We start from the raw sequence: 23,963 nt of genomic DNA on the forward strand, positions 1-23,963 counted from the left end.
TACTCACTGCCAGCTGTCATCACTTCATGTTCCCGTTCCTCCTCTTCATCCTCTGGCTCCGGATGCCCCTCTTCCCGGTCTCTCTCAGCCTGTTCTTCCATTTCAGCTTCTTCATCAATAGTTCGAGTAAATGAATGCTCCTGAGGATCAACATCTGCAGAGTCCTGGTTTTCTGATATCTTAAAGAAATTATCAGAAACTACACTAAATACATTTTTTCCAAAATCTTTTTAAAACTTTAAAAAACCTTATATTTTTTATCATGGAAAATATTGATATCAGTAATAACAACGAACTTTACTACAAAAACCCAAAAGACACGCTCTTAAAGATTAGAAATAATGTATGTACACAAAGTATATACAGACACATATACGCTCCTCCTTCCTCATTATTTTGATTAAAATGTCATGCTGTAAATTTATTCATATCTATACTGCTATTCAGCTATAAATTCCTACAGACCTGCAACTTAGTAAGTTGTGATGAACACAATACCAAACATAAAAGCTAATTAAAGCACAGAATTTCCATTCCATTCCATTCTCTTCAAGTTGTTTATGTTACTATTACTCTGCATACATGTTTAATAACTCTAAATTTAAAACAGTATTGGTTTTCTTTTTTTTTTTTCTTTAACTTTGCCCCTGAACAAACCAAAAATTAGAAATCTGCTAAGGACACTGTCGATTTTATTTCCCACAGTGGTTACTACCTAGCAGTCATCTAGATAAAGGAAAGAATCCTTAAAACAGATACTGTTTTTGGTATTTAAAATAAATGGTATTTAATAATAAATAAACATTTAATAAATAAACATTTATTTATTAAAATAAATACCATTCAATATAAAGCACAAATAACTTTAATTATATCCTCAGATCCATCACAAAAGTTACCTGTGACTCATGACCATTAAATAACTTAAGAATTTTACAGAGATGGGGATACTGAGTAGTCAGACTCACACAGTACGTCATTTATCCCCATATATGAGTTTCAAATCTGAGCCTCAACAAAATGGCAAATTAATACATTTCATGGACTTTCAAGGTCACCAACAAACAGATCCACAAATATTAAGTCAGTACATGCCAAAAGTCTACAAATGGAGAGACAGAGCTTGGTTTTTTAAATCTAAGGACTAAATAATGGAGTGCAAAGCATTTGATTAGTTAAGTTTCAAAGTAAGCACTACAAAGATGTTTTATTATCCAGGCTTGCATTTATAATTTTACGATCATGTTATCAAGATTACCAAGCACTTCAGAAATTATCTCCTTTTTGCTGCAAGAATTACTTCTGGACTGTTCTTAATAAGTAGTTTCGGCCGGGTGAGGTGGCTCACGCCTATAATTCTAGCACTTTAGGAGGCCGAGGCAGGAGGATCACTTGAGGTGTTCAAACTCCTCACTTAAGGAGTTCAAAACCAGACTGGTGAACACGGTGAAACCCCGTGTCTACTAAAAATACAAAAAATTAGCAGGGCGTGGTGGTGTATGCCTGTAATCCCAGCTACTCGGGAGGCTGAGGCAGGAGAATCACTTGACCCTGGGTGGTGGAGGTTGCAGTGAGCCAAGATCGTGCCACTGCACTCCAGTCTCGGCGACAGAGCGAGACTCTGTCTCAAAAATAAAATAAAAAAATAAGTAGTTTCAATCTTCATTTCCAATGGTAGACAACTCTAATCATCAGAAGGCCTACTTTCCTTATATCCAGCTAACAGTGATTACCCATTTGATTGTTACCCTTTGGTCCTAGTTGTGTCCTCCGGAACAAGAAACACATTTATTTCCTCTCTTACAGAGAAGCTCTTTAAGTATTTTTAAGGCAGCTATTATGTCTCTCACACACACACACACACACACACACACACACACACACACCCCTCCTTGGTTTTCACTTCTCTAAGCTAAACATTTTTGATACTTTCTAGTCCTTATATGACATAATTTTTGGACTTTATCAATCCAAGGTATTTATTAATGTCCCTCATAAATTATGGCACCCCAAATTAAACAGGATAATTCAAATGTGGCCTGATCAGCACAAAGAGAGGAATAATAATTCCTATGATTTTAATCATTCAATTTGTTATTAATATTTATGCAGCCAACTAAACTTTCTTAGAATCCATATCACACTTGGTAAATGTGAGGTTAAGTAAATCTCAAATCCTCTCCTTTTTTTTTTTTTCTACTAGAAAAAGAACTACTTGACATGTATTGAACATATGCAACGACCAAGGCACATTTTTTTCTCACATAAACCAATTTAGAGCTAGCTCTCACAGCTTGCAGAAAAACATAGAAATTAATTGATTTCAAACTTTACCCATCTGTCCCGTGATGATGACCTGGTTTGAATAAGTTCAAGGTTCTTGCAAGCAAGTAAACGACTTCGAACTTTGTATACACAACGGTACACTTCTGATAAGTGTTTACCAGGTTGATATCTAAATGAAGAACCAAAATAGAAAAGTTACCTAATTTCTAGCATCATGAGAGCAAATATTTGTCTGAGGATAGTTTTAAGTTACTTGCCGGCTTTCTCCACATGCTTGACTAAGTAAGTTTGTGTGTTTCAGAAGAGCTGCAAGAACAAATCTAGACACAGTGTCCAAGAGTGACTCATTACTTAAAGTTGCACTGTCCCAATCTGAAAATAAAAATGATGCATTGACATTTAAAAGGGCTCAGAAAACAGTTCAGAGGTAATTTTTATAGCTTTAGTCATCCAACACCTGAATTTTATCATCTTTCTAAACAGTTACTTAACAAATGCACCTCATTAGATCCCACTTACTGTTCCAAGTGCTGCGGATATAGCAGTGAACAAAACTAAATCCCTGATCTAACAGAGCTTATATTCTTAGGAGGAGGGGGCGGGAGAGAATATTAAAAAGAAAACATTAATATGACAGTAAGTGCTATGAGGAAAAATAAAGCAGGGTAAGGAGAACAGGCACTACTGTATATGTGGGATTACTATTTTATATAGGGTGGTTTGGGAAAGTTTCTGATAAGGTTACATTTGAGCAGAGATCTAAATGCAGTGGGGGAAGAAGCCATGTGAAACTGGGTCCCCTCAGAAAAACCTAGTGCAGAGGATCTGGGATGGGTTCAAGGAGGCCAGTGTGGCTGGGGCAAACCGTGCATGCACGGAATGGGTAGAAGACATCAGAGAACTGGCTGGGGACCAGATCCCAATGGCCTTGCAGGCCAGTACAAGTCCTCCAGGTTTTACTCTGAGAAAAATGAGAAGCAGCATTAGAAGGCTTTGAACAGAGATACGACAAGATCTGACTTGTATTTCTGAAAGCTCGCTCTGCTGAGTGGAGAATTGACTTATAGGAACAGCAACAGCAGAAGTAATTATTGCAGCAATACAAGGGAGAAATGATAATGGCTCAGAAAAAGGTAAGAGCAGCGAAGGTAATGACAAGTGGCTGGAGAGTCCACATGTATTTTGAAGGTAGAATCAACAGGATTTGTTGATAGATCAGATGTGTGATGTGAGAATATGAGAGAAGTCAAAGGTGATTCTAAATATATTTAAAATGTAGTTGGCATTTACTGAGAAAGGAAGACCACAGGAGCAGTTTTGAGGGTAAGAAGCTTGAATCAGGAGTCTAGTTTTGAATACTTTCCATTAGACATTCTAGAGGAGATAGCGAGTAAACTAATCCCATATACACATATCTGGTATTTGAAGCCATAAAAGTATATAGTGTGAATACAAGTACATTTAAGTGGGTGAGAAATGAAACAACATTTCTTCAAATAGAAACAAAGACATGTAGTTGAAAACCCAAACAACATTAGATGATGAGGACTAGTCAGGCGCTTTTTCTTCCCTTTTTTTTTTTTTTTAAAGAGACAGTCTCACTCTGTGGTCCAGGCTGGAGTGCAGTGGTGACTGTATGGCTCACTACAGTCTCAAAACCCTGGGCTCAAGCGATCCTCCCGCCTTAGCCTCCTAAGTAGCTGGAGCTACAGGTGTGAGCTACCACACTTGGCCTCTTCCCATTCTTTAATTCTATGTTGGCACACTAGTATTGTACTTTAACAACGTACATTTAACAACGTAGTACATTTCAAATGGGAGTGGGAGAGTTATTGTCCCCTCTGCTCCCAGAGGGACTGTTAGTCTCTGTTCATTTGACAGATTTGCTAAATGTCTGGGCTACTTTTAAACAAAACAAAACCAACAAAAAACACACTTGAAAAATTTTTAGCCTCAAATTAATTTTGGTTCTTAATTCCTTCTTAAAACTCTCATCTCCAGAGATAAAAATGTTATATGTTGGTTTTCATTTCAGTATGCCTAAGTTAGAAATTTAAGTTCAGACTTATCCTGCTTTACTGGTAAAAAAAAAAAAAAAAAAAATTGACAAGGACAAATATGCCAGATTTTAAGAAAATCTTACAGCCCACAGAGAATCTTAGAATGACAGTCTGTATTATGTACTAATTTTTTCCTCATCAGGCTCTTAAGAAATCATCTGTTCCATGGAATTGCTTGCTATTCTGAGAACTGCTATGACTAAAAAATCCAACAAGACTCCATTTCAAGGAACCTAATATTCAATTTTAAAAGCACACTAAAATAACACCTTTTGTTGTGTTTTAAATTTAGCAGGTATTATTCTCCTACGCCATTTTAAAAATAATGCGTTCCTTTAAAACACCTTCATTAAAGTTATGCTCATTTCATACCAAAAAGCAAAGAACGTTTCCACTATTTAGGAATAAAGTCTATGCTTGCAATGTACAAGTAATACAACAAACGGACCCATACAACAAGTTTTTATTCACCTTATATCTAGATTTTTTTTTAAGTTCTCACTTCAAGGTAATAAGTGATAATGTGGTATAGAAAACCTAACTGCATATCCCAAGAAAATGTTACAAATAAGAAATATCAGAAAATACACCTTAGAAAGTAAACTTTTTTCCTCCTCATTACTTTACTATTTCACCTCTGGTAGGAGTCACCATAACAGAATGAATGAATAAATGATTAAGAAACAAAATGGGGCCAGGTGCTGTGGCTCACACCTGTAATCCCAGCACTTTGGGAGGCCGAGGCGGGTGGATCACCTGAGGTCAGGAGTTCAAGACCAGCCAAGGCCAACATGGCATAAACCCCATCTCTACTAAAAATACAAAAATTAGCTGGGTGTGGTGGTGCACGCCTGTAATCCCAGCTACTTGGGAGGCTGAGGCAGGAGAATCGCTTGAACTGGGAAGGCAGAGGCTGCAGTAAGCTGGGATCACGCCACTGCACTCCAGCATGGGTGACAAAAGCGAGACTCTGTCTCAAAAAAAAAAAAAAAAGAAACAAAATGGATGAGATTAAACATTCAAAGGTGTCATCTTACTGGTAGATCTGAATAATACATATCTCATTTCATTTTCTTTATAAAAAATAAAGGCAAATAAAAAGTAAAAATGTATTTATTTTTGCCATTTTTATCACACAAGAAAGAAAATCAAAAAAAAAGGGACAAAACTAATGACAGGATAAGAGAATGACACAGAGAAAGAAAACTAGAGACAGGCGATTCTGAACAATTCTGATCATTGTTAAAAAAAAAAAAAAGGAGCTAAAAACAAATCAGGTACATTATTTGAAAATATGTACATAAAATTAATTTTCTTTGTTGTTGTTGTTTTTTGATACAGAGTCTCACTCTGTCACTCAGGTTGGAATGCAGTGGTACAATCTCGACTCACTGCAACCTCCGCCTCCTGGGTTCAAGTGACTGGTGTGCTTTAGCCTCCCGAATAGCTGGGATTACAGGCACATGCCACTACGACTGGCTAATTTTTTTCTTTAGTAGAGACAGGGTTTCGCCATGTTGGCCAGGCTGATCTCGAATTCCCGGCCTCCAGTGATACCTCCCACCTCAGCCTCCCAAAGTGCTGAGATTACAGGCGTGAGCCACTGTGCCCAGCCTATAAAATTAATTTTCGTAATCAAATAATATTAGAAACTGAAATACCACCACAAACTTGCATAGTACTTTACCATGGTACTTAATAGTATATCTTATCTCAAACTGGTATCTTCACCAGCACTCTAGAGTAGGCAAAATGTTTTATAGATGAAGAAATACTGACCACACCTAGAGCTGAGACTTCTAAGTACACATCCTTTCAGTTATTAAACCAGGGCTTGCAAAGGGAAGATAATCATTAAACAGACTCTTAATCGTTAACAGATCCATTTACATAGCATGGAATACAACAGTCCTCCCTTATCCATGGTCTTGCTTTTCATGGTTTCAGTTACTTGCGGTCAACTGCGGTCCAAAAATATCAAATGGAAAATTCCAGAAATAAACAATTCTTAACTTTTAAATTGCATGCCCTTTTAAGTAGTATGATGAAATCTCACCAAGTCACTTAGTAACCCTCTTGGTTATACAATCTACTGCTGCAGTATCACAGTGCTTGTGTTCAAGTAACCCTTATTTTACTTAATACTGGCCCCAAAATGCAAGAGTAGTAATTCAGTTAGCATATTATTGTAATTGTTCTATTTTATTATTGTTGTTGTTAATGTCTTACTATGCTTAATTTATAAATTAAACTTTATCATGGGCAAGTATGTACACACAGAGAAAAAAGTAATGTATATAGAGTACGGTACTACCTGTGGTTTCAGGCAACCTACTGGGAGTCTTGGAACATGTCACCCGCAGATATACGAAGACTACTATACTTTAGTAAAATGATTACCTACAAATGTATTATATAAATCTCAATTTTCACACAGTAGGTTTAAGTGGAATACATGTATATAAAAAAGCAGTTACACTATTTTCCACAAAGGGAAAAACAAATTGTTTAAAAGTGTTATTCATAAAATACCTTTTCCTATTTAAAAAAAAAAAGGGCGATCCCTATGAGTTTCACTTACATATCTTGCAAATATATTTGTGAGCACTATGAGCTAACTACAAATTTACTCCCTTTAGCTTCTTTATCTTACCTTTACTAACAGCATAGTCCTGCATGCTGATCCAAAGGCTTCGGGCAGGCTCTTTAGAACAACCCAATGCCAAGTCTACATAGACAGCAATTTCAGGCCGCAATTTATAATCAAAAGGCTTCTGTTCTTCATTTCCAGAAAGTGCTACTTCTAACAGGCAACTCATACATTTATCTAAAAAAAATACTCACGTTACCAATTTTAACATCATAAATTTTGGTGCTACAAATAAAATCTTACCACATTTATTTAATAATTATGAAATGATAAACTTCAAACCATTTTAAGTAAACATTACCAAGGTAAAGTCCTTTAATGTTTTACAGTTGGAGGTGGTAACAACCCTCTTACATTCTCCAGAAGGATGTGACACTCTACCAACTGTGACACTCCAAAAAAAACTCTGGCATTTTGCAGTCAAATGTTTTACCTCTGAGCTATACCCCCAAGCTCTGGCGTTTTGGCAGGCAGAGGCCAAAGAAACTAAATGTCCTACACATGCAACAGTCTTGTATAACAAAAAACCACCTTGTTCAAAACGGAATGATACCCTCTTTGAGAAACGAGGAAACACTGAAAAAGAGACTAGACTATTTTTTTATAGACTTAAGTAAAAATAATCAGTTAAAAATGATCCATGTAAAAGATACCATGAACAATTTCTCAACTGATATTTATATTTGTACAGGTGGTTCCTAACTTTCCAGTGGGACATTTGACATTCAGAATTCATTTCACATTTAAAAAACAAAGAAAACCATGTTCTAAGTGATGATGAGGTTCTTGGGCTAGTATCAAAAATCAATTTAACCCATAATATAACTAAATTATTGTATTGTTATAATTTTACAAAGGATAATACCTTTTTCTAATACATACAAATAAAATCTTAATAGTTTCACGATTTTATAATTTAAAAAGTGAAAATAACATTAAACAGAAATTGATTTTATTCATATTAAAGGCCAGTTTAATTGAGTAAATACAGAAGGAATATGAGGAGGGTAGAGATAGAGATACTTTCGTTCTCAGGAGGTCCTTTAGGACTGTCACAGGGTTAAACACTGACAGCAGTGGAACTATCTTTATCATGTTAAACACCCCTTGAAAAACCATGATTTTACTTTCTTTAACAAAATGTTTCATAAACACCAGTCCAGCATCATCAGCCATGGCCAAAATCACTTTCTGGTTCATAAATGAAATGATGAATGTACACTCATATTTGGAAATGGAGGAAAATCCTCAACTGCTTCCCTCACTCCCACTCTCCAACCCTCCAAATCCCAAAGCATACTCTTTCTTTTTGTTTTTTCTTTTCTTTTCAGCTCTCCTCCTTTTCTCCTTTCCTCTCAATCTCTCTTAGACTTTCCTTCATGGACATATTGAGTCTCTTTCTCTTGTCAAAGAAATAATAAATTTTAGAACTAATAATATCATGTAGCCTGTCTAATCCAAATCATTATTTTACAGAACCAAAATGAGAAGCCTAGAGAGATTAAAGGACCAATTCTAGATAAAACAACTGGATTATCTGGGGTACCAGATAAGTCTTCATGTTCAGTCTAAGAACTAGTCTGCCAGCAATATATACAAATGGAAGATGATGCAGAAGGGAAATCTTAAAGGCACTTTAAGTGGTGAAGAAAAAATTAGGACATAATATAATGTCAGCATGAAAGCAAGACAGGCTGGGAGGAAAAGAGGCTGCCACTCACATCTGAGGGGTGCTGCACTGATAAGTCATGGTTAAGTACTCTTACAGGGCTTTACATTCTGTGAAGCAGTTTCATAACCTCCAAGTCTTGGAAGATAAGTGATGAAGCATTGAGTTAGATGACTTGCTCAAAATGAGTAATAACTATGACAGAGTAGGACCAGACCTACAATTTCTATTTCCCTTTGGCGGCTCTTTTCACCATACTGTGCTGCAGGATTTAACCATTTTTCTTAGGGCTCCAAGTCATAGCCCCAGATTCCCTACACTGCTCATGTTGCAATTGGTGCCTGTCAGTTCTCTATTCAGCAAACTCAGAATAGAGAAATCTTCAACTGAGGTACAAACAGGCATGTATTTTAAATGCTGCAGAGAAGCACATTACCCAATTGAGGAGTGTCCATTTCTACACCATCACTGAACAGTGGCGTTTTCATCCAATATGCAGTGTCCTGTTCCTCAGGAGACACAGGTGAGCCCTGAAGCATGCCACCAAGACATCGCCCAATAAGGAGAGCAATTGTTCTTTCTAGATCCACAAGCCATACCCAGGACTGAGCTGGCTGAGGTAATGGCAGACCAGCAGGATCAATTAGTTCTGGCCCTCCTAAAGACAAAATCATTAGTTATTGTGTCTTTATCTGGTACTTTTAAGATTCAGAATATTTCTCATGGTCACCTACTGTATTGCAGTAAGATACTGATGTAAAATACTTTATGATGAAAACACAAATTATAATACTTTCTGTACTTTTTCTCTTTACCAGACTGATTTAAAATAATATCCAGAGAAGTTATGCTATCAAACAAAATTTTCCTTGGTAAAGTTACTAATCTTAACATAAACATTAAAACAACATATGAAAACATTATTCCAATCAATTATATTCCTATTTTTCATTATCCAGACCAAAATTCACTATCTTTAGGGAATACTCTGAGTTTTTTCCTCCAAAATCAACACACAAAGTTATCCATTAAAATGACATTCAAGATTGTTTAATGGTTTTTAAGGCTTGAATTCAGAATTGTCTCAAGCTCCACACCCATGCTTTCCTTTTTTGGGGGGGTGGGGACACCGTCTCGTTCTGTCCCCCAGGCTGGTGTGCAGTGGCGTGAACTTGGCTCACTGAAACCCCTGCCTCCCAGGTTCAAGCGATTCTCCTGTCTCAGCCCCCCAAGTAGCTAAGAGTATAGGCGTGCACCACCATATATGGCTAATTTCTTTATTTTTAGTAGAGGGGGGTTTCACCATGTTGGCCAGGCTGGTCTTGAATTCCTGACCTCAGGTGATCTGGCAGCCTCAGCCTCCCAAAGTGCTGGGATTACAGGTGTCAGCCATCACACCTGGCCCAGACCCATACTTTCTTATTGTACATTTGTTCTTAGAAGTTCTTGACTTCACGAAATGACAGCACTAAGGAACCCATACCAATGAAATAAAAAGAGATTAACAAATCCAAAAAGTAGTTATTTGAAATGATAATGGATAAGTTATCTAAAAGGAAAATGGATAAACGATTAATAAAATTACTCAAGAAAAAAAGATGGCACAAATTCAAAAAATAGGAATAAAGCAGATATAACCACAGATATACTAGAGATTTTTTAAAACCATGAATATTATAAACAACTTTATGCCAATAAATTTGAAACCAACAAAATAACATTCCTAGAAAAATATACATTTCCAAAATGGAGTGGAGAAGAAACATAAGATGGAAGGGAACATTAACCACTAAAGAATGAAAATTGTCAGAGTCTTGTCTACAAACAAAACACCAGGGCCAGATAGTTTCATAGATAAATTCTTCTAGAACTGCAGGAAGAGATAACCCCTACCTTACACAAATTATTTCAGTGAACACGAATAAAAGGAAGTTCCACGTTCATGGTATGAGATTAGTGTAATTTTGATAGTAAACACTAGGAAAGGATAGCATGAAAAAATGAAATTATAGAAAAAATATCAGTTATAAACACAGATGAAAAAAATAAAATAAAATGACACCTTACTCACCTGATAGAAATAGACCGAATCTTAGCAAGTTCTGAGACACTTTAAAAAAGAAGAAACTGGCCGGGCGCAGTGGCTCACGCCTGTAATCCCAGCACTTTGGGAGGCTGAGGTGGGCAGCTCACGAGGTCAGGAGTTCAAGAACAGCCTAGCCAACATGATGAAACCCTGTCTCTACTAAAAATACAAAAATTAGCCGGGCGTAGTCGTGCACGCCTGTAATCCCAGCTACTCGGGAGGCTGAGGCAGGAGAATTGCTTGAACCCTGGAGGCAGAGGTGGCAGTGAGGCAAGATCGTGCCACTGCACTCCAGCCTAGGTGACAGAGCGAAACTCCACCTCAAAAAAAAAAAAAAAGAAAAGAATAAACCTGGAAAAACTCCATATAAAGCCTAATCAACATCCTGATATGGCTGTAAACTTGACACTTGGACTAATTGACACTTGATCACTGAACTGTATAATGTTAAAATAAGATAGGCCCTCAAGGTCATCTTTCCAACCCCAACGCTTTTCCTTTTATGCTCCAGTCCAGGATTCCTTCCAATAAAATAAGAGGCCTTACTTAAACTTGAAAAGTTTTTAAGATTTCAGTGACGAAACTCCTTTGATAGCCTTGGGATAGATAGACTCCACTGGAAAAACACAGTGATGTGTGCAACAGGAACAACTTTTGTCAAGGGCATTATTTGTTCTTTTATTGTCTTTACTTACCATGAAGAGGCCACTGTAACTCCTGGTCTTCTAAAAGATCAGCAGCTGGCAGGAGTCTATTAAGGCAATCAAGTGGTGGCAACAAGTCGAGGAGGTAACTCAATAAAGGCCGAGCCACTGACACAGGGAGTAACAGCAGGGAGTTAACAATCTGGCAGAGCATACTGCCAGCAGCTGAGACGTATATCACATCTATGAAGGGAAAGAAATTAAACATGGGACAATCGTTTCAAATGAACTTTAAAAAAAAGGAACCTAAGAAATATTATTTTAGCCTGGAACTAGAGTAGACTCATTCAATAATTCTCTGTTGAACACCCAACTGGTAGCTGATGTAGTATCAGTGTTTATTCACTTTCAGAAAGTACACCAACAAACACTTTATAGCAAAGCATATGCATCCTCCATACCAACAAATTGAAAGGATTATAAATGTTTTCCTTAAAATGCATTATCAATTTCTCATTCATTAATTTATCTTCATTTTATAATTTACTCAAGAAATATTTACTGACATACCAGGCACAGTTCTAGGTGAAAGGGATACAGCTATGAGCAAAGCAGTCAAAACTTCCTGTCCTCTTGGTGCTTACCTGCTAGTGAGGGAAAGTTTTCATATTTTTTAAACTAAATTTACTTTTTTAAAAATCGAGATCACCTTAAAACATGTGTTTTTATAATCCATATTGGTTTTAAATCAATTTTGTTTCAATATTTCATTGTATATCAGGGCAGAGAGGGCCATTCAGAAATGAGCTCAGTTTGAACATATTTTAGTTGCTGTGGAACAGCCAGATGGAGGTATCTAATGGGGAACGGTTTCAGTTTCACAGCTTGTTCCTTTCATTCTTTTTTTAGTGGGGGAACTTCAGAGGTGGCTGGTTTTAGATAAATATTAAATTTTGGTTGTCTTTTGGATAACAAAGAAAAGACACCCAGTATGCAATTAAACAATGGCTCTAGGACTCACGAAAGGTGTTCTCAGCTAGATGGAAATACAGGAGTCATTCATATATACATGGTTGTTAAAGACACTGAGACTAGATAAGACCATTGGGGGAGGAAAGAGGATTGAAGGCAAAATTCGGAGGATGCTCAACATTAGAGGGCATGTCCAAGGAAGAGGAGCCTATAGAAACCCACTGAAAAAGAGGAGTCAGAGGAAAGAGAAAAAAGGACTGTGACTACACAGAAGCCCAAAGAATTTCAAGAAGAAAAGTGAAAAAATGGTAAATGCTGAAGAGAAAGGTAAAGAAACAACAGGTTTAAAAAAAAAAAAAAAGAGCAGATTAAAAACATCTTACTTTATGCCATTTAAAATTAATCTTTTTGAGTTTATATCATCCAGCGCCTTTAAATTAGGACTCTGTCATGCCAAGTAGACTCTTTTCAAGATCAGTCACTGCTAACACTACCCCCAAACCAAGACTAAAGGAATCTTCAATAGAAAGGAGATTCAAGACCGTTCCTATTCCAGTCAGAGGCTTCTGGTCCCCTTAAGACTTTGGAAAGGCAAGTATTCTTGCTTCTTAATGACTGATTAAATTTGAAATGAAATACCAAACTCACCTCTTAATTTTTCTCCAACACTGCCATTCCAAGGACTTTCTTTGAGCAAATTTGCAGAACGTGAATAAATATCTGTGGCATGAGGCAACAAAAGCTGAAGATGTTTATGAAGCAATGCCACACTGCTTGAGTTCTAAGGAGAAAAAAAGTTCCTAAATTACTACTTTGAAAGATTCAACATACAAAAATATCATGGCCTATCCAAATATCTGAGTTTTAAGGTCCTGATAGATCACCATAAAAGACAAATAATCACATACCTCACTAATGTTATTGATATGGCAAAATGCCAGCAGCTGTTTCTGTAGTGAACACAGCAGTTCATGAAGATGAGCAGGCTGACTGTTTTCTGATGATGATGTTCCAAGTAGAAATTTATCACTATTCTTTTCTAGCTCGCCAAATGCTTGATCCTAAAATGACACACACAACCTACCATAAATCTGATTTCAGCAGCATTATATGGGCCAGGTACAGTGGCTCATGCCTGTAATCCAGCACTTTGGGAGTATGAGGCAGGCAGATCACCTGTAGTAAGGAGGTTGAGACCAGCCTGGCCAACATGGTGAAACCCCGGTCTCTACTAAAAATACAAAAATTAACTGGGCATGGTGGCGGGCGCAGGAGGCAGAGGTTGCAGTGAACCAAGATTGCGCCATCGCACTCCAGGGCCAGGTGCAGGAGCTCACACCTGTAATCCCAGCACTTTGGGAGGCCAAGGTGGGCAGATCACGAGGTCAGGAGATCGAGACCACGGTGAAACCCCGTCTCTACTAAAAATACAAAAAATTAGCCTGGCGTGGGTGGTGGCGGGCATCTGTAGTACCAGCTACTTGGGAGGTTGAGGCAGGAAGATGGCATGAACCCGGGAGGCAGAGCTTGCAGTGAGCGGAGATCGTGCCACTGCATTCCAGCCTAGGTGACAGAATGAGACTCTGTCTCAAACAAAACAAAACCAAACAAAAGCATTATATCCTTTCTCCCATTACCAATTTTTAAATATTTGCTATAATCCTTATGATACTAGCTATTAGATGGTAAAATTCATCAAGCTACTTCTATTTTTTTCCATTAAAAAAAATAAAAGCAGCTGGGTGCAGTAGCTCACACCTATAGTCCCAACACTTTGGGAGGCCGAGGTGGAAAGACTGCCTGAGGCCAGGAGTTCAAGACCAGCATGGGCAACACAGCAAGACTTCATCTCTACAAATCTTTTTTTGTTTGTTTGTTTTTAATTAGCTTAGCATGGTGGTGCACACCTCTAGTCCCAGCTACTTGAGAGGCTGAGGTGGGAGGACCACTTGAGCCCAGGAGTTCGAAGCTGTAGTGAGCTATGATGGTGCCACTGTACTCCAGCCTGGGCAACAGAAAGCCTGTCTCTAATAAAATTAAAATTAAAAAATAAATATGACAACTAAATATAATGTGTGATTCTGTACCAGATCATGAAGAGGAAGGGCTGGGGTCAGAAACTGCTATAAAGGACATTATTGGGGCAACTGTAGAAATGTAAATGTAGACTATATATTAAATAACAGTTCTGTATCAATGTTAAATTTTCCGAATTCAATAATTATTCTGTTGTTACGTAAGAAAATGTCCTGGTTTTTTAAAAATACATACTTAATATATGCTTAAATACTTAGGGGCAGCCAGTCATCTGCAATTTACTCTCAAATGATTTAAAGAGAGAAAACAAATTTGGCTGAAGAGCACAGGGGAATTCTTTGAATGATTCCTGTAATTCCTCGTGAGTTTTAAATTACTTCAAGTTAAAAATATTTTGTAAAGAGAGATGCTTAGTATATTTAGAAAATATCAAAACTCTATTTTAAAAAGTTAAAAGAGGCCGGGTGCAGTGACTCACGCCTGTAATCCCAGCACTTTGGGAGGCCAAGGCGAGTGGATCATGAGGTCAGGAGATCAACACCATCCTGGCTAATGCAGTTTCAGTCTCTACTAAAAACACAAAAAATTAGCCGGGCGTAGTGGTGGGCGCCTGTAGTCCCAGCTACTCTGGAGGCTGAGGTAGAATGGCGTGAACCCAGGAGACGGAGCTTGCAGTGAGCCAAGATGGCGCCACTGCACACTCCAGTCTGGGGGACAGAGCGAGACTCTATCTCAAAAAAAAAAAAAAAGAAGTTAAAAGCACCATTTAAACAACCACTCAAAGAAAATGGCTGCTACTATAATATTTTTTGGTGTATTTCTTTCCTGATTTTGTCCTTTTAAAGTATTTTTCACAATATTGTACTGCATATTCTGTTTTTAATCTGCTCTTTTCCAATGGAAACATAACCCATTTTCATAAATCATGTATATATAAAATATAATATTCCACTGAACACATATACCATAAATTACTTAACCACTCCTCTATTTTTAGATATTTCTGCTATTTCCAACTTTATTTCCTGTAAATAATCATGTGCTGAATACCTTTAGGAGAAAATTTGGTCTATGTATACACTATACAAGATAGAATATGGGAAAACTGTAGGGCCCTTGCTATAAGTTGTTAATTAGTACTGTTATTTTAAAATCTTACAACAAATTTGGTTTAAATCACATCAGAAAGAGACATTAATTTATTATTTCAACCCAAAAGCAGTTAGTATTTTATTTCCATTTCCATATAATATATAAATCTGCCTCAGCCCTAATATTCCTTACAACTTTGTTGTAACATTCCCTGTAACTTTGGGAAAAAGTTTTGGTCATTAACAAATGGCTATATACACCACATTGTTCTTATCCATTTGCAGCCATTACTCCTTAATATCAGATTAAATTTACATTCTTAAACCTGAAAGAAAAGAATTTTGTAGGAAGAATTTTCACTCTGACTTAGTGATTAGCCTTTTAATGTGGGTGGGACAGAGCGCTAAGACTTGTATTGGAAGAAAAAGAGTACATAGACCAAGCCCTGAAGAGCCATAGGAAACAATATGAATTGATACACAACCAATTCAAAGTTAAGTTGCACAGTATACTCTGATCCTGTAAGTGCTGATGAGTACAGAGATGTGTAGTTATACACATCTCTGGCTAGATGGGGTTATTTGGGCAAGGTTTCCTAGAATAGTCAAGTCTTACATCACAGATTGGTAGAGAAAAACAACAGGAAATAGGTGTACAATGTACAATTCTGGAAAAGGATGAGCTCAGATAAGAATGGTGTGTGAGCCAATGATAAAGGGTCTGCAGGGTGTTGCTGTTGTTGTTGTTGTTGTTTTGAGACAGGGTCTCGCTCTGTCACCCAGGCTGGAGTGCAATGGCACGATCTCAGCTCACTGCAGCCTCTGCCTCCCGGGTTCAAGCAACTCTCCCACCTCAGCCTCCTGAGTGGCTGGGATTATAGGTGCCAGCTGCCACGCCTGGCTAATTTTTGCATTTTTGGTAGAGATGGGGTTTCACCATATTGGCCAGGCTGATCTCAAACTCCTGACCTCAGGTGATCCACCCAACTCAGCCTCCCAAAGTGCTGAGATTACAGGCATAAGCCACCGCGCCTGGCCTGAAGGAGTTTTAATTTAATACAAAGAAGTTGTATTCTTTAATATAAAGAAGTTATTTAATACAAAGTTATTCCAGCGGTGAGATGCTGAGAAGAGACCAGCAATAGTGACAACAGCTGTAACACCATTAGCACTGAATCATAATGATCTGGCTTAGAACTCAAAGAAATGGCAGGAAAAAAAATGAATTTAAGAAACACTAGAGAGTTAGAATTAATGGCATCCTAATACAGGGAAAGCTATAAGCTCCACTGTCCTCTATCCTACTGACCAACCTATTCTCATTCAGTACTAAGTACATTGTTTCATTATAAGATTATGTCTAGCAAGGTTAATGCCTTGCGCATTATTCTTCTCTCTAAAAATGTTCTTGACTATTTTATTCTGTTTATTATTCTACAATATCAGAAAAATCTGGTAAAATTCTAAAATAAATCCCTTTGAACTTCTCAAGTACATGTTATTTGGTCCCCACAATATTTCAGAAAACCTGACATGTTTTTCCTCTTGGGGGAGAGGGGTCTAGAGTTTAAGTTCTATCAAAGGTGTTTAAATGTCAAATTACCTTGACTAAAGAGATCCCTACCCCTTTATTCTTCTTTTACTACAATGAAAGAACAACTTACTGTATAAAATCCTAAATTTCTTAAGAGGGTCTTCATCAAAATTTCAGCCAGGTGGGTATCTGGATGGCAGCTCTGAGTGCCATAAGGTTGATCTGACAGATTTCCGTAGCCAGTACACACAGAAGATAGGTCAGTTGCATCAGAGGGTGAACTATAGCCAAGTAGGGAGGCTACGTGGGTATGATCTTGCAAACTTGTCAGAATGATATCCAGTTGCATTCTCTAAAGAACAATAAAATATGAACAAGTAACTAACATAATATGCACTAGAAAATAAAACAAAAGGATCCCAGAAAAAAACTACACTAATCCACTTAATATCTTACTAAACAATCATCTTCAAGAAGTATGTAATTATAAAAACTACCCAATTAATCCCATTTAGGAAATGGGATTTAGGAAAATACAACTTACAGGTTTTTATTTTAGTCTTCATTATAATAGCTAAATCTCTAAGCTAACATAGCATACTATGCATAATATTTTAGTACTATAAGTAGAGAGGAGTCCGAAACGCCGATAAATAGTATGACACACGGTTCTACAGCGTGACATTACCAATGACAACTACTTATTCTAACATTTAAAATAAATCACTTGAAATCTAAACTAATGCAAAATACTCATTAAAAATCATCTGTAGGCTGGGTGCAGTGGCTCATGCCTGTAATCACAGCACTTTAGGAGGCCAAGGCAGGCGGATCCACTTGAGTCCAGGAATTCAAGATCAGCATGGGCAACATAGTGAAACCCCCTCTACAAAAAATACAAAAATCAGCTGAGCGTGGTGGTGCACACCTGTAGTTTCAGCTACTCAGAAGACTGAGGTGGGAGAATCGCTTGAGCCCAGGAGGTTGAGCCTACAGTAAGCCGTGATCATGCCACTGCACTCCAGCCTGGATGACAGAGCAAAAACCCTGTCTCAAAAAAAAAAAAAAAAAAAAATCATCTGTGGGCCAGGCACAGTGGTCTCATGCCTATAATCCCAGCACTTTGGGAGGCCAAAGCAGGAGGATCATTTGAGGCCAGGAGTTCAAGAACAGCCTGGGAAATACAGCAAGACCCCACAGCTATAAAAATAAGAATAAAAAAATTAGCCAGGTGTGGTGGCACATGCCAGCAGTCTTAGCTACTCCAGAGGAAAAGGCAGTAGGATCCCTTGAGCTCCAGGAGTTCAAGGTTAGAGTGAGCCATGATTGCACCACCCTACTCCAGTGTGGGCGACAGAGCAAGACTGTCTCTAAAAAAGATTTTAAAAGAAGGAAAAGTATCAATAAATATTTTACTGCAAATAAGTACCAATTTTTTTTCCTAAAATCTGTATCTCTGAATCTGATAACTTCTACTTGGTTGAGCAAAAGGTACTATTTTAAGGTACATAAGATAAAAATGGAAAAAATAAGTATACTCATATCATCAAATACTTTTTCCTAATGGTCATCTATACTCTTTATACAACAATTTCAGACAAAGTTCTCAGCATGGAACCAACAGCAGCACATGCACTTGATTTCAACTCAGCATACTACAAATAAACCACAGTGTCGGCTTAGTACTATACGAAACACTGGAAAAATTAGTCCTTATTCTAATAATTAGCCCCAAGTAACTTAATAAATTATCACTTGCTTCACCTAAGGTTGTTAGACACCTGGGAATTCTTCCAGCATAAAACATTAAATAACCAGGATTTACTAGGCCCATCAAGTACTTATGCTCCATGAACACATGGCAATTGATTAGTTTTATTTCCTTCTCAGTCCAAATTTTTATGATACTGCTGGTTTACTTACATAGTAAGCAAAGGCCTACCTGTCCTTTAGATAAGCTTTCCCATCTATCGGGCCCTTGAGGTAAAAGAGAATGAAGTAATTCCATCCGTTCTCGTAATGGAGGTAACAGCATGGTTGCTCCCACTGACAAAGTTTCAATTACCACCTAAAATCAAGAGAGAAAAGTGTACTGATTGGCCTGGTTCTTAGTTTTTAATAAAAACACACTTAAAGTGAATTCACTAATAGGATCATGTTAAGTCTAAAAAAGATGGCATGATAAAAAAGAAAGCACATAAGTCCTCCTTCAGATGCCTTTAAGAAAGCTATGAAGAAATATTTTGGATTTGCCACTAAATAACTAATCATCAACCAACAAATATTTAGTGTTGATTCTATAGCTTTCAGCCTGGTAAGGCTCCGTTGTAAAATGATTCGGGTGCAGAAATGAGTAAGACAGACAAAATCTCTGCTTTCATGAGCCTACAGTCTAATGGGAAAGAAAGACCCTGAGCAAGAAAGAATAAATGTGAAAGGAGTCACAAAGGGAAAGTAAAAGGGTGCAGGAACTTGCCTGAACACACAAACATGGCAATTAACATGGCCTATGGGCTCATGGAAGATCTCCCTGAGAATTAGGCATTTAAGAATTACAGAATTAGTAGGACCTGGCTAGACAAAGGTCCAGGTAGTGGGAACAGCATAAGGAATAGTAGCTGCATTATCTTAGGCCTCATAACTTCTCTGGGTCATGGCTTCTTTATCAGTAAAAACAGTGTTGGACTAGATAAAATCCATAGTGCCTGTCAGTTCTAATACTCGATTTTTCTATAAGTCAATGTTCTATTAATAATTCTTTGAATTACTACAATGATTGAAAAATTCAAGTACACAAGAAGAATAACCCTTCCATCAAAAAGCATGTGTCCTCTAACATGGACACAACAACACAACAGTTAAGAACAGAACAAATCTTTAATGACTTTCTCAGGTTACTCTACTCAAACTAAAATAAAGCTAAAATCAAAGTAAAATCAAATTTTAGCTGTGGAAATTCAACAAAGGTGACTAAGGATTAAGAACTGAGTGCACATATTCTGTTTCCAAAAGGCCATCTAAAACAATGGGCAGGGGTTGGGCAGATAATTCAAAAAGACTCCCCTGCCCAAAATGGTAAAGGAAAATCAGCATCAAAATTTTGGAAACAGAAAGGAACAAATTAAGGGTAACTGACTTAAAAAACCTCAAATGGCTACACCCTAAGTCAAAAATGAGAAAAACCAAACAACACTTTGATTTATACTGTAGAATTCCTAGAGGCTCATACACTTCTGCAAGAGGGAACAAAGGAAGAGCTCAAAACAGGATTGGTTGAAAACTGGTTAAGATAACAGGCACAGTTGAAGGCAGGAATACCAAACTAAAATTGGGTGATTTTACGACAAAGTGTTCATTCTGAATATTGAGACTCCTAAACTTTTTCCCCACCAGATGATTGTCACTCAGGTTTATACCTTCTGGTAGTAGCTTAGAAGAGCCTTCCTTTGAAGAATCTCACTAGCCTAGTAGAAAAGACTTTAAGTGACAGGCATGAAATGTTACCTTCCCCTAAAATACAGCCCAGCCACATCAATCTACAATAAATTTGATAAACCTCATCCCTGTGTAGAGAACTTTTAGCATCAATCAGCCTTTCAGCATCACACTTCTTTTTTTTGAGATGGAGTCTTGCTTTTGTCTCCCAGGCTGGAATGCAGTGGCACGATCTCGGCTCACGGCAACCTCCACCTCTGTTCAAGCAACTTTCCTACCTCAACCTCCCAAGTAGTTGGGATTACAGACATGCACCACCATGCCCAGGTAATTTTTGTAGTTTTAGTAGAGACGGGGTTTTACCATGTTGGCCAGGCTGGTCTCGAACTCCTGACCCCAGGTGATCTGCCCACCTCAGCCTGCCAAACTGCTGGGATTAGAGGCATGAGCCACCACGCCCAGCGATGGCATCACACTCTTACCCATTATTGGGAAGCCAAAGGTTATTAGAAATTTGAGGAAAGCCTTTATTATGAAAGAGACTAAAACTAACAGAAATGGTCTAATTAAACAAAGAAAGTACACAGGGAGAAACAAGAACAAAAATTAGTATCTTCAAAAAGTGTCAGAATGGAAGGCTATTAAAAAAGGAACACTTCGAGAATGAAGAGCTTTTATAAATTAAAAAGATAAAAGAAAGAAAAATCTCAACAGAAGGGCTAGAACATAGAATTAAATTTCTTATAAAGTAGAGGGGGGAAAAAGATGGAAAACAGGAAGGAAAACACAAGAAAATTAAGAGGACTGGCTCAGGAGGTCAAGTATCCCAATAATAAGGAGTTCCAGAGAGAAAGAAAGAACACAGAAAACAATGAAGAGGCAATTGACAAAACATTTCCAGTTTTTGTTTTTTGTTTTTTGTTTTTTTGTATTTTTTAATAGAGAAGGGGTTTTGCATATTGGCCAGCTGATCTTCAATTCCTGGTCTCAAGTGATCTGCCCACCTTGGCCGCCAAAAGTGCTGGGATTACAGGCATGAGCCACCGTTCCTGGCCAAGATAATTTTTTAATATTGAAGGCTATGACTTTCCCCACATCAGTTCATATCATCATATCCAGCTAATTTTTTTTGTATTTTTAGTAGAGATGGGGTTTCACCATGTTGGCTAGGAAGGTATCTATCTCTTGACCTTGTGATCCGCCCACCTTGGCCTCCCAAAGTGCTGGGATTACAGGCGTAAGCCACCGCGCCCAGCCTGATTGTGTATTTTCAAATAGCCTGTCTTCAAGCTCGCTAATTATTTCTTCTGCCATCAATTCCGGTATTAAAGGACTCTGAGGCATTCTTTGAAATGCCAACTGCATTTATCAGCTCCAGAATTTCCACTTGATTCTTTCAAATTATTTTAATCTCTGTTAAATTTATCTGATAGGATTCTGTATTCCTTCTCAGTGCTATCTTGAATTTCTTTGACTCTCCTCAACACAGATATTTTGAATTTTCTGTCTGAAAGGTCACAAATCTGTTTCTCCAGGATTGGTCCCTGGTGCCATATTTAGTTCATTTGGTTAGGTCATGGATGGTGTGGATGCTAGTAGATATTGAAGAGTTAGGTATTTATTGTAGTCTTCACTGTCTGGGCTTATCTGTACCCATCCTTCTTGGGCTTTCCAGATATATCTTGGGCTTTCCAGATATTTTAAAGGACTTGGGTGTTGTGATCTAAACTGTATCTGCTTTAGTAACATTGTGGTTCTTGCAGCCTCGTAGTGGTACCACCTTGATGGTCTTGGACAAGATCTGGGAGAATTCTCTGGATTATCAGGCAAAGACTCTTGTTCTCTTCCCTTACTTTCTCCCAAACAGTCTCAGTGTCTCTCTCTCTCTCTCCTCAGCCACCTAAAGCTGGGAGTGGAGTGACACAAGCACCCCTGCGGCCACCACCACTATGACTACACTGGGTCGGACCTGAATCCAGCAAAGCACCAGCACAGCACTGGGTCTCATCCAAGGCTTGCTGTAAGCACTCCCTGGCTATTGCCTATGTTCGCTCAAGGCTCTGTGGTTCCACAATCAGCCAGCAGCAAAGCCAGCGAGGTCATGTCCTTTCCTTCAGGGGAGCAAGGTCCCCTAAGCCTCAGGTGGGTCTAGAGGTGCCATCTGGGAGTCAGGGACTAGAGTCAAAAACCTTAGAGGTCTATCCAGTATTCTATTGTACTATGGCTGAGCTGACACTCAAACCACAAAACACAGTCTTTTTCATTCGTGCCTCCCCTTTCCAAAGCTAGACGAGCCTCACCCCATAGCTACCACCACCCCAGGCCACAAGGAGTATTGCCAGACAAGCATCAATGTTCCCTTAAGCTTAAGGCCCAGGGATTCTTAAGTTAGCTTATGGTGAATACTGCCTGGCCTGGGACTCACCCTTCAGGGCAGTGGGTTCTTCTGTAGTCCAGAGCAGGTCTAGAAATGCCATCTAAGAATCAAGTCCTGGAATCAGGGATCCCAAGAGTGTATCTGGTACTCTATCCCTCCGTGGCTGTGCTGGTACCTGAAGCCAGAAAGTCTCAGAGTCTCACCCAAAGTCCTTGACGTAGTAGCTGGGTATCAATGCTGGTTATTCACAGCCCATGGGATCTTAAGTTAGCAGATGATGCATGTTGCCAGTACTGAGTCCTTCTCTTCAAGGCAGTGGGTTCCCTTCTGGCCCAGGGTATGTCTAGAAATGTCATCTGAGAGCTGGCACCTGGAACGGGGAGCTTTGTGACTCTGACTGGTCCCCTATCCTGCTGTGATCAAGGGGTATCTAAGATGCAAGACAAAGTCCTGCCCAGTCTTCCCTCTCAAGTGGAAGAAAGGGGTCTCTTTCGGAGCCATGAGCTGTGTAGCCTGGCGTTGGGGTCGGGGTGGTGAGGGGTGAGCCAGTACTCCCTTGGTTACCCCAGCTGGTGTCTCAGTATGTCACGTGCCCCTCTGTCCACTGTCTCTGGGATCAGTTCAGCACTAGGACTCGCCTAAGAGTTGCAGTCCTTTTGGCCTAGGCTGCCTTTCAAGTTTACTTGGAGACACACAGCATTATAGCCCTCAGTGGTGAGCCTTGCAGGAATTCAAATTTAGACCACTGAGATCAGCAATTCCCCTCTGGCTAGGGTTGGTTTAAATGCTCCCTCTGTGGGCTGGTGTCAGCTGAGTTTGGTCCCGTTTTCCTTTCTTCTCTAACAGGATAGCACTGAGTTCAATGCCTCACAATTGCTGTGTTCTCCCTCCCCCAGCACCCAGAGACACTCTCTGCACCACACTGCCACTGCTGCAGGGGGAGGAGTGGCGCTGCCAATTCAGGACTGTTTTTTCTATCTCTTCAGTGCCTCTTTCAGCGATATGAAGTTAAAACTAGGTAGTGTAAGTGCTCACCTGATTTTTGGTTCTCATGAAGGTGCTTTTTTCTGTGTAGAGTTGTTAAACTGGTGCCCTTGGCAGGGGGAATGATCAGTGGAGCCT

The 23,963-nt window shown here is 38.6% G+C and overlaps 1 protein-coding gene across 2 annotated transcripts in view; it reads right to left on the reverse strand.

Annotated features, from left to right (window-relative positions):
* The window catches only part of HERC1 (HECT and RLD domain containing E3 ubiquitin protein ligase family member 1), a 219,080-nt gene that overhangs the window by 104,520 nt on the left and 90,597 nt on the right, over positions 1 to 23,963 (reverse strand). For both annotated transcript variants that reach the window (XM_073012219.1, XM_008016333.3), the window contains exons 13-22: positions 18,972 to 19,097; positions 17,160 to 17,381; positions 13,276 to 13,428; positions 13,016 to 13,148; positions 11,447 to 11,638; positions 9,102 to 9,323; positions 7,000 to 7,173; positions 2,544 to 2,658; positions 2,335 to 2,455; positions 8 to 179 (exon numbers count right to left, since the gene is read on the reverse strand). In XM_073012219.1, the coding sequence (XP_072868320.1) occupies positions 8 to 179; positions 2,335 to 2,455; positions 2,544 to 2,658; positions 7,000 to 7,173; positions 9,102 to 9,323; positions 11,447 to 11,638; positions 13,016 to 13,148; positions 13,276 to 13,428; positions 17,160 to 17,381; positions 18,972 to 19,097 (1,630 nt within the window). The remainder of the gene's footprint in view (positions 1 to 7; positions 180 to 2,334; positions 2,456 to 2,543; positions 2,659 to 6,999; positions 7,174 to 9,101; positions 9,324 to 11,446; positions 11,639 to 13,015; positions 13,149 to 13,275; positions 13,429 to 17,159; positions 17,382 to 18,971; positions 19,098 to 23,963) is intronic.

Source organism: Chlorocebus sabaeus, chromosome 26, assembly GCF_047675955.1.
Source record: "Chlorocebus sabaeus isolate Y175 chromosome 26, mChlSab1.0.hap1, whole genome shotgun sequence".
Lineage (NCBI taxonomy): Eukaryota > Metazoa > Chordata > Mammalia > Primates > Cercopithecidae > Chlorocebus > Chlorocebus sabaeus.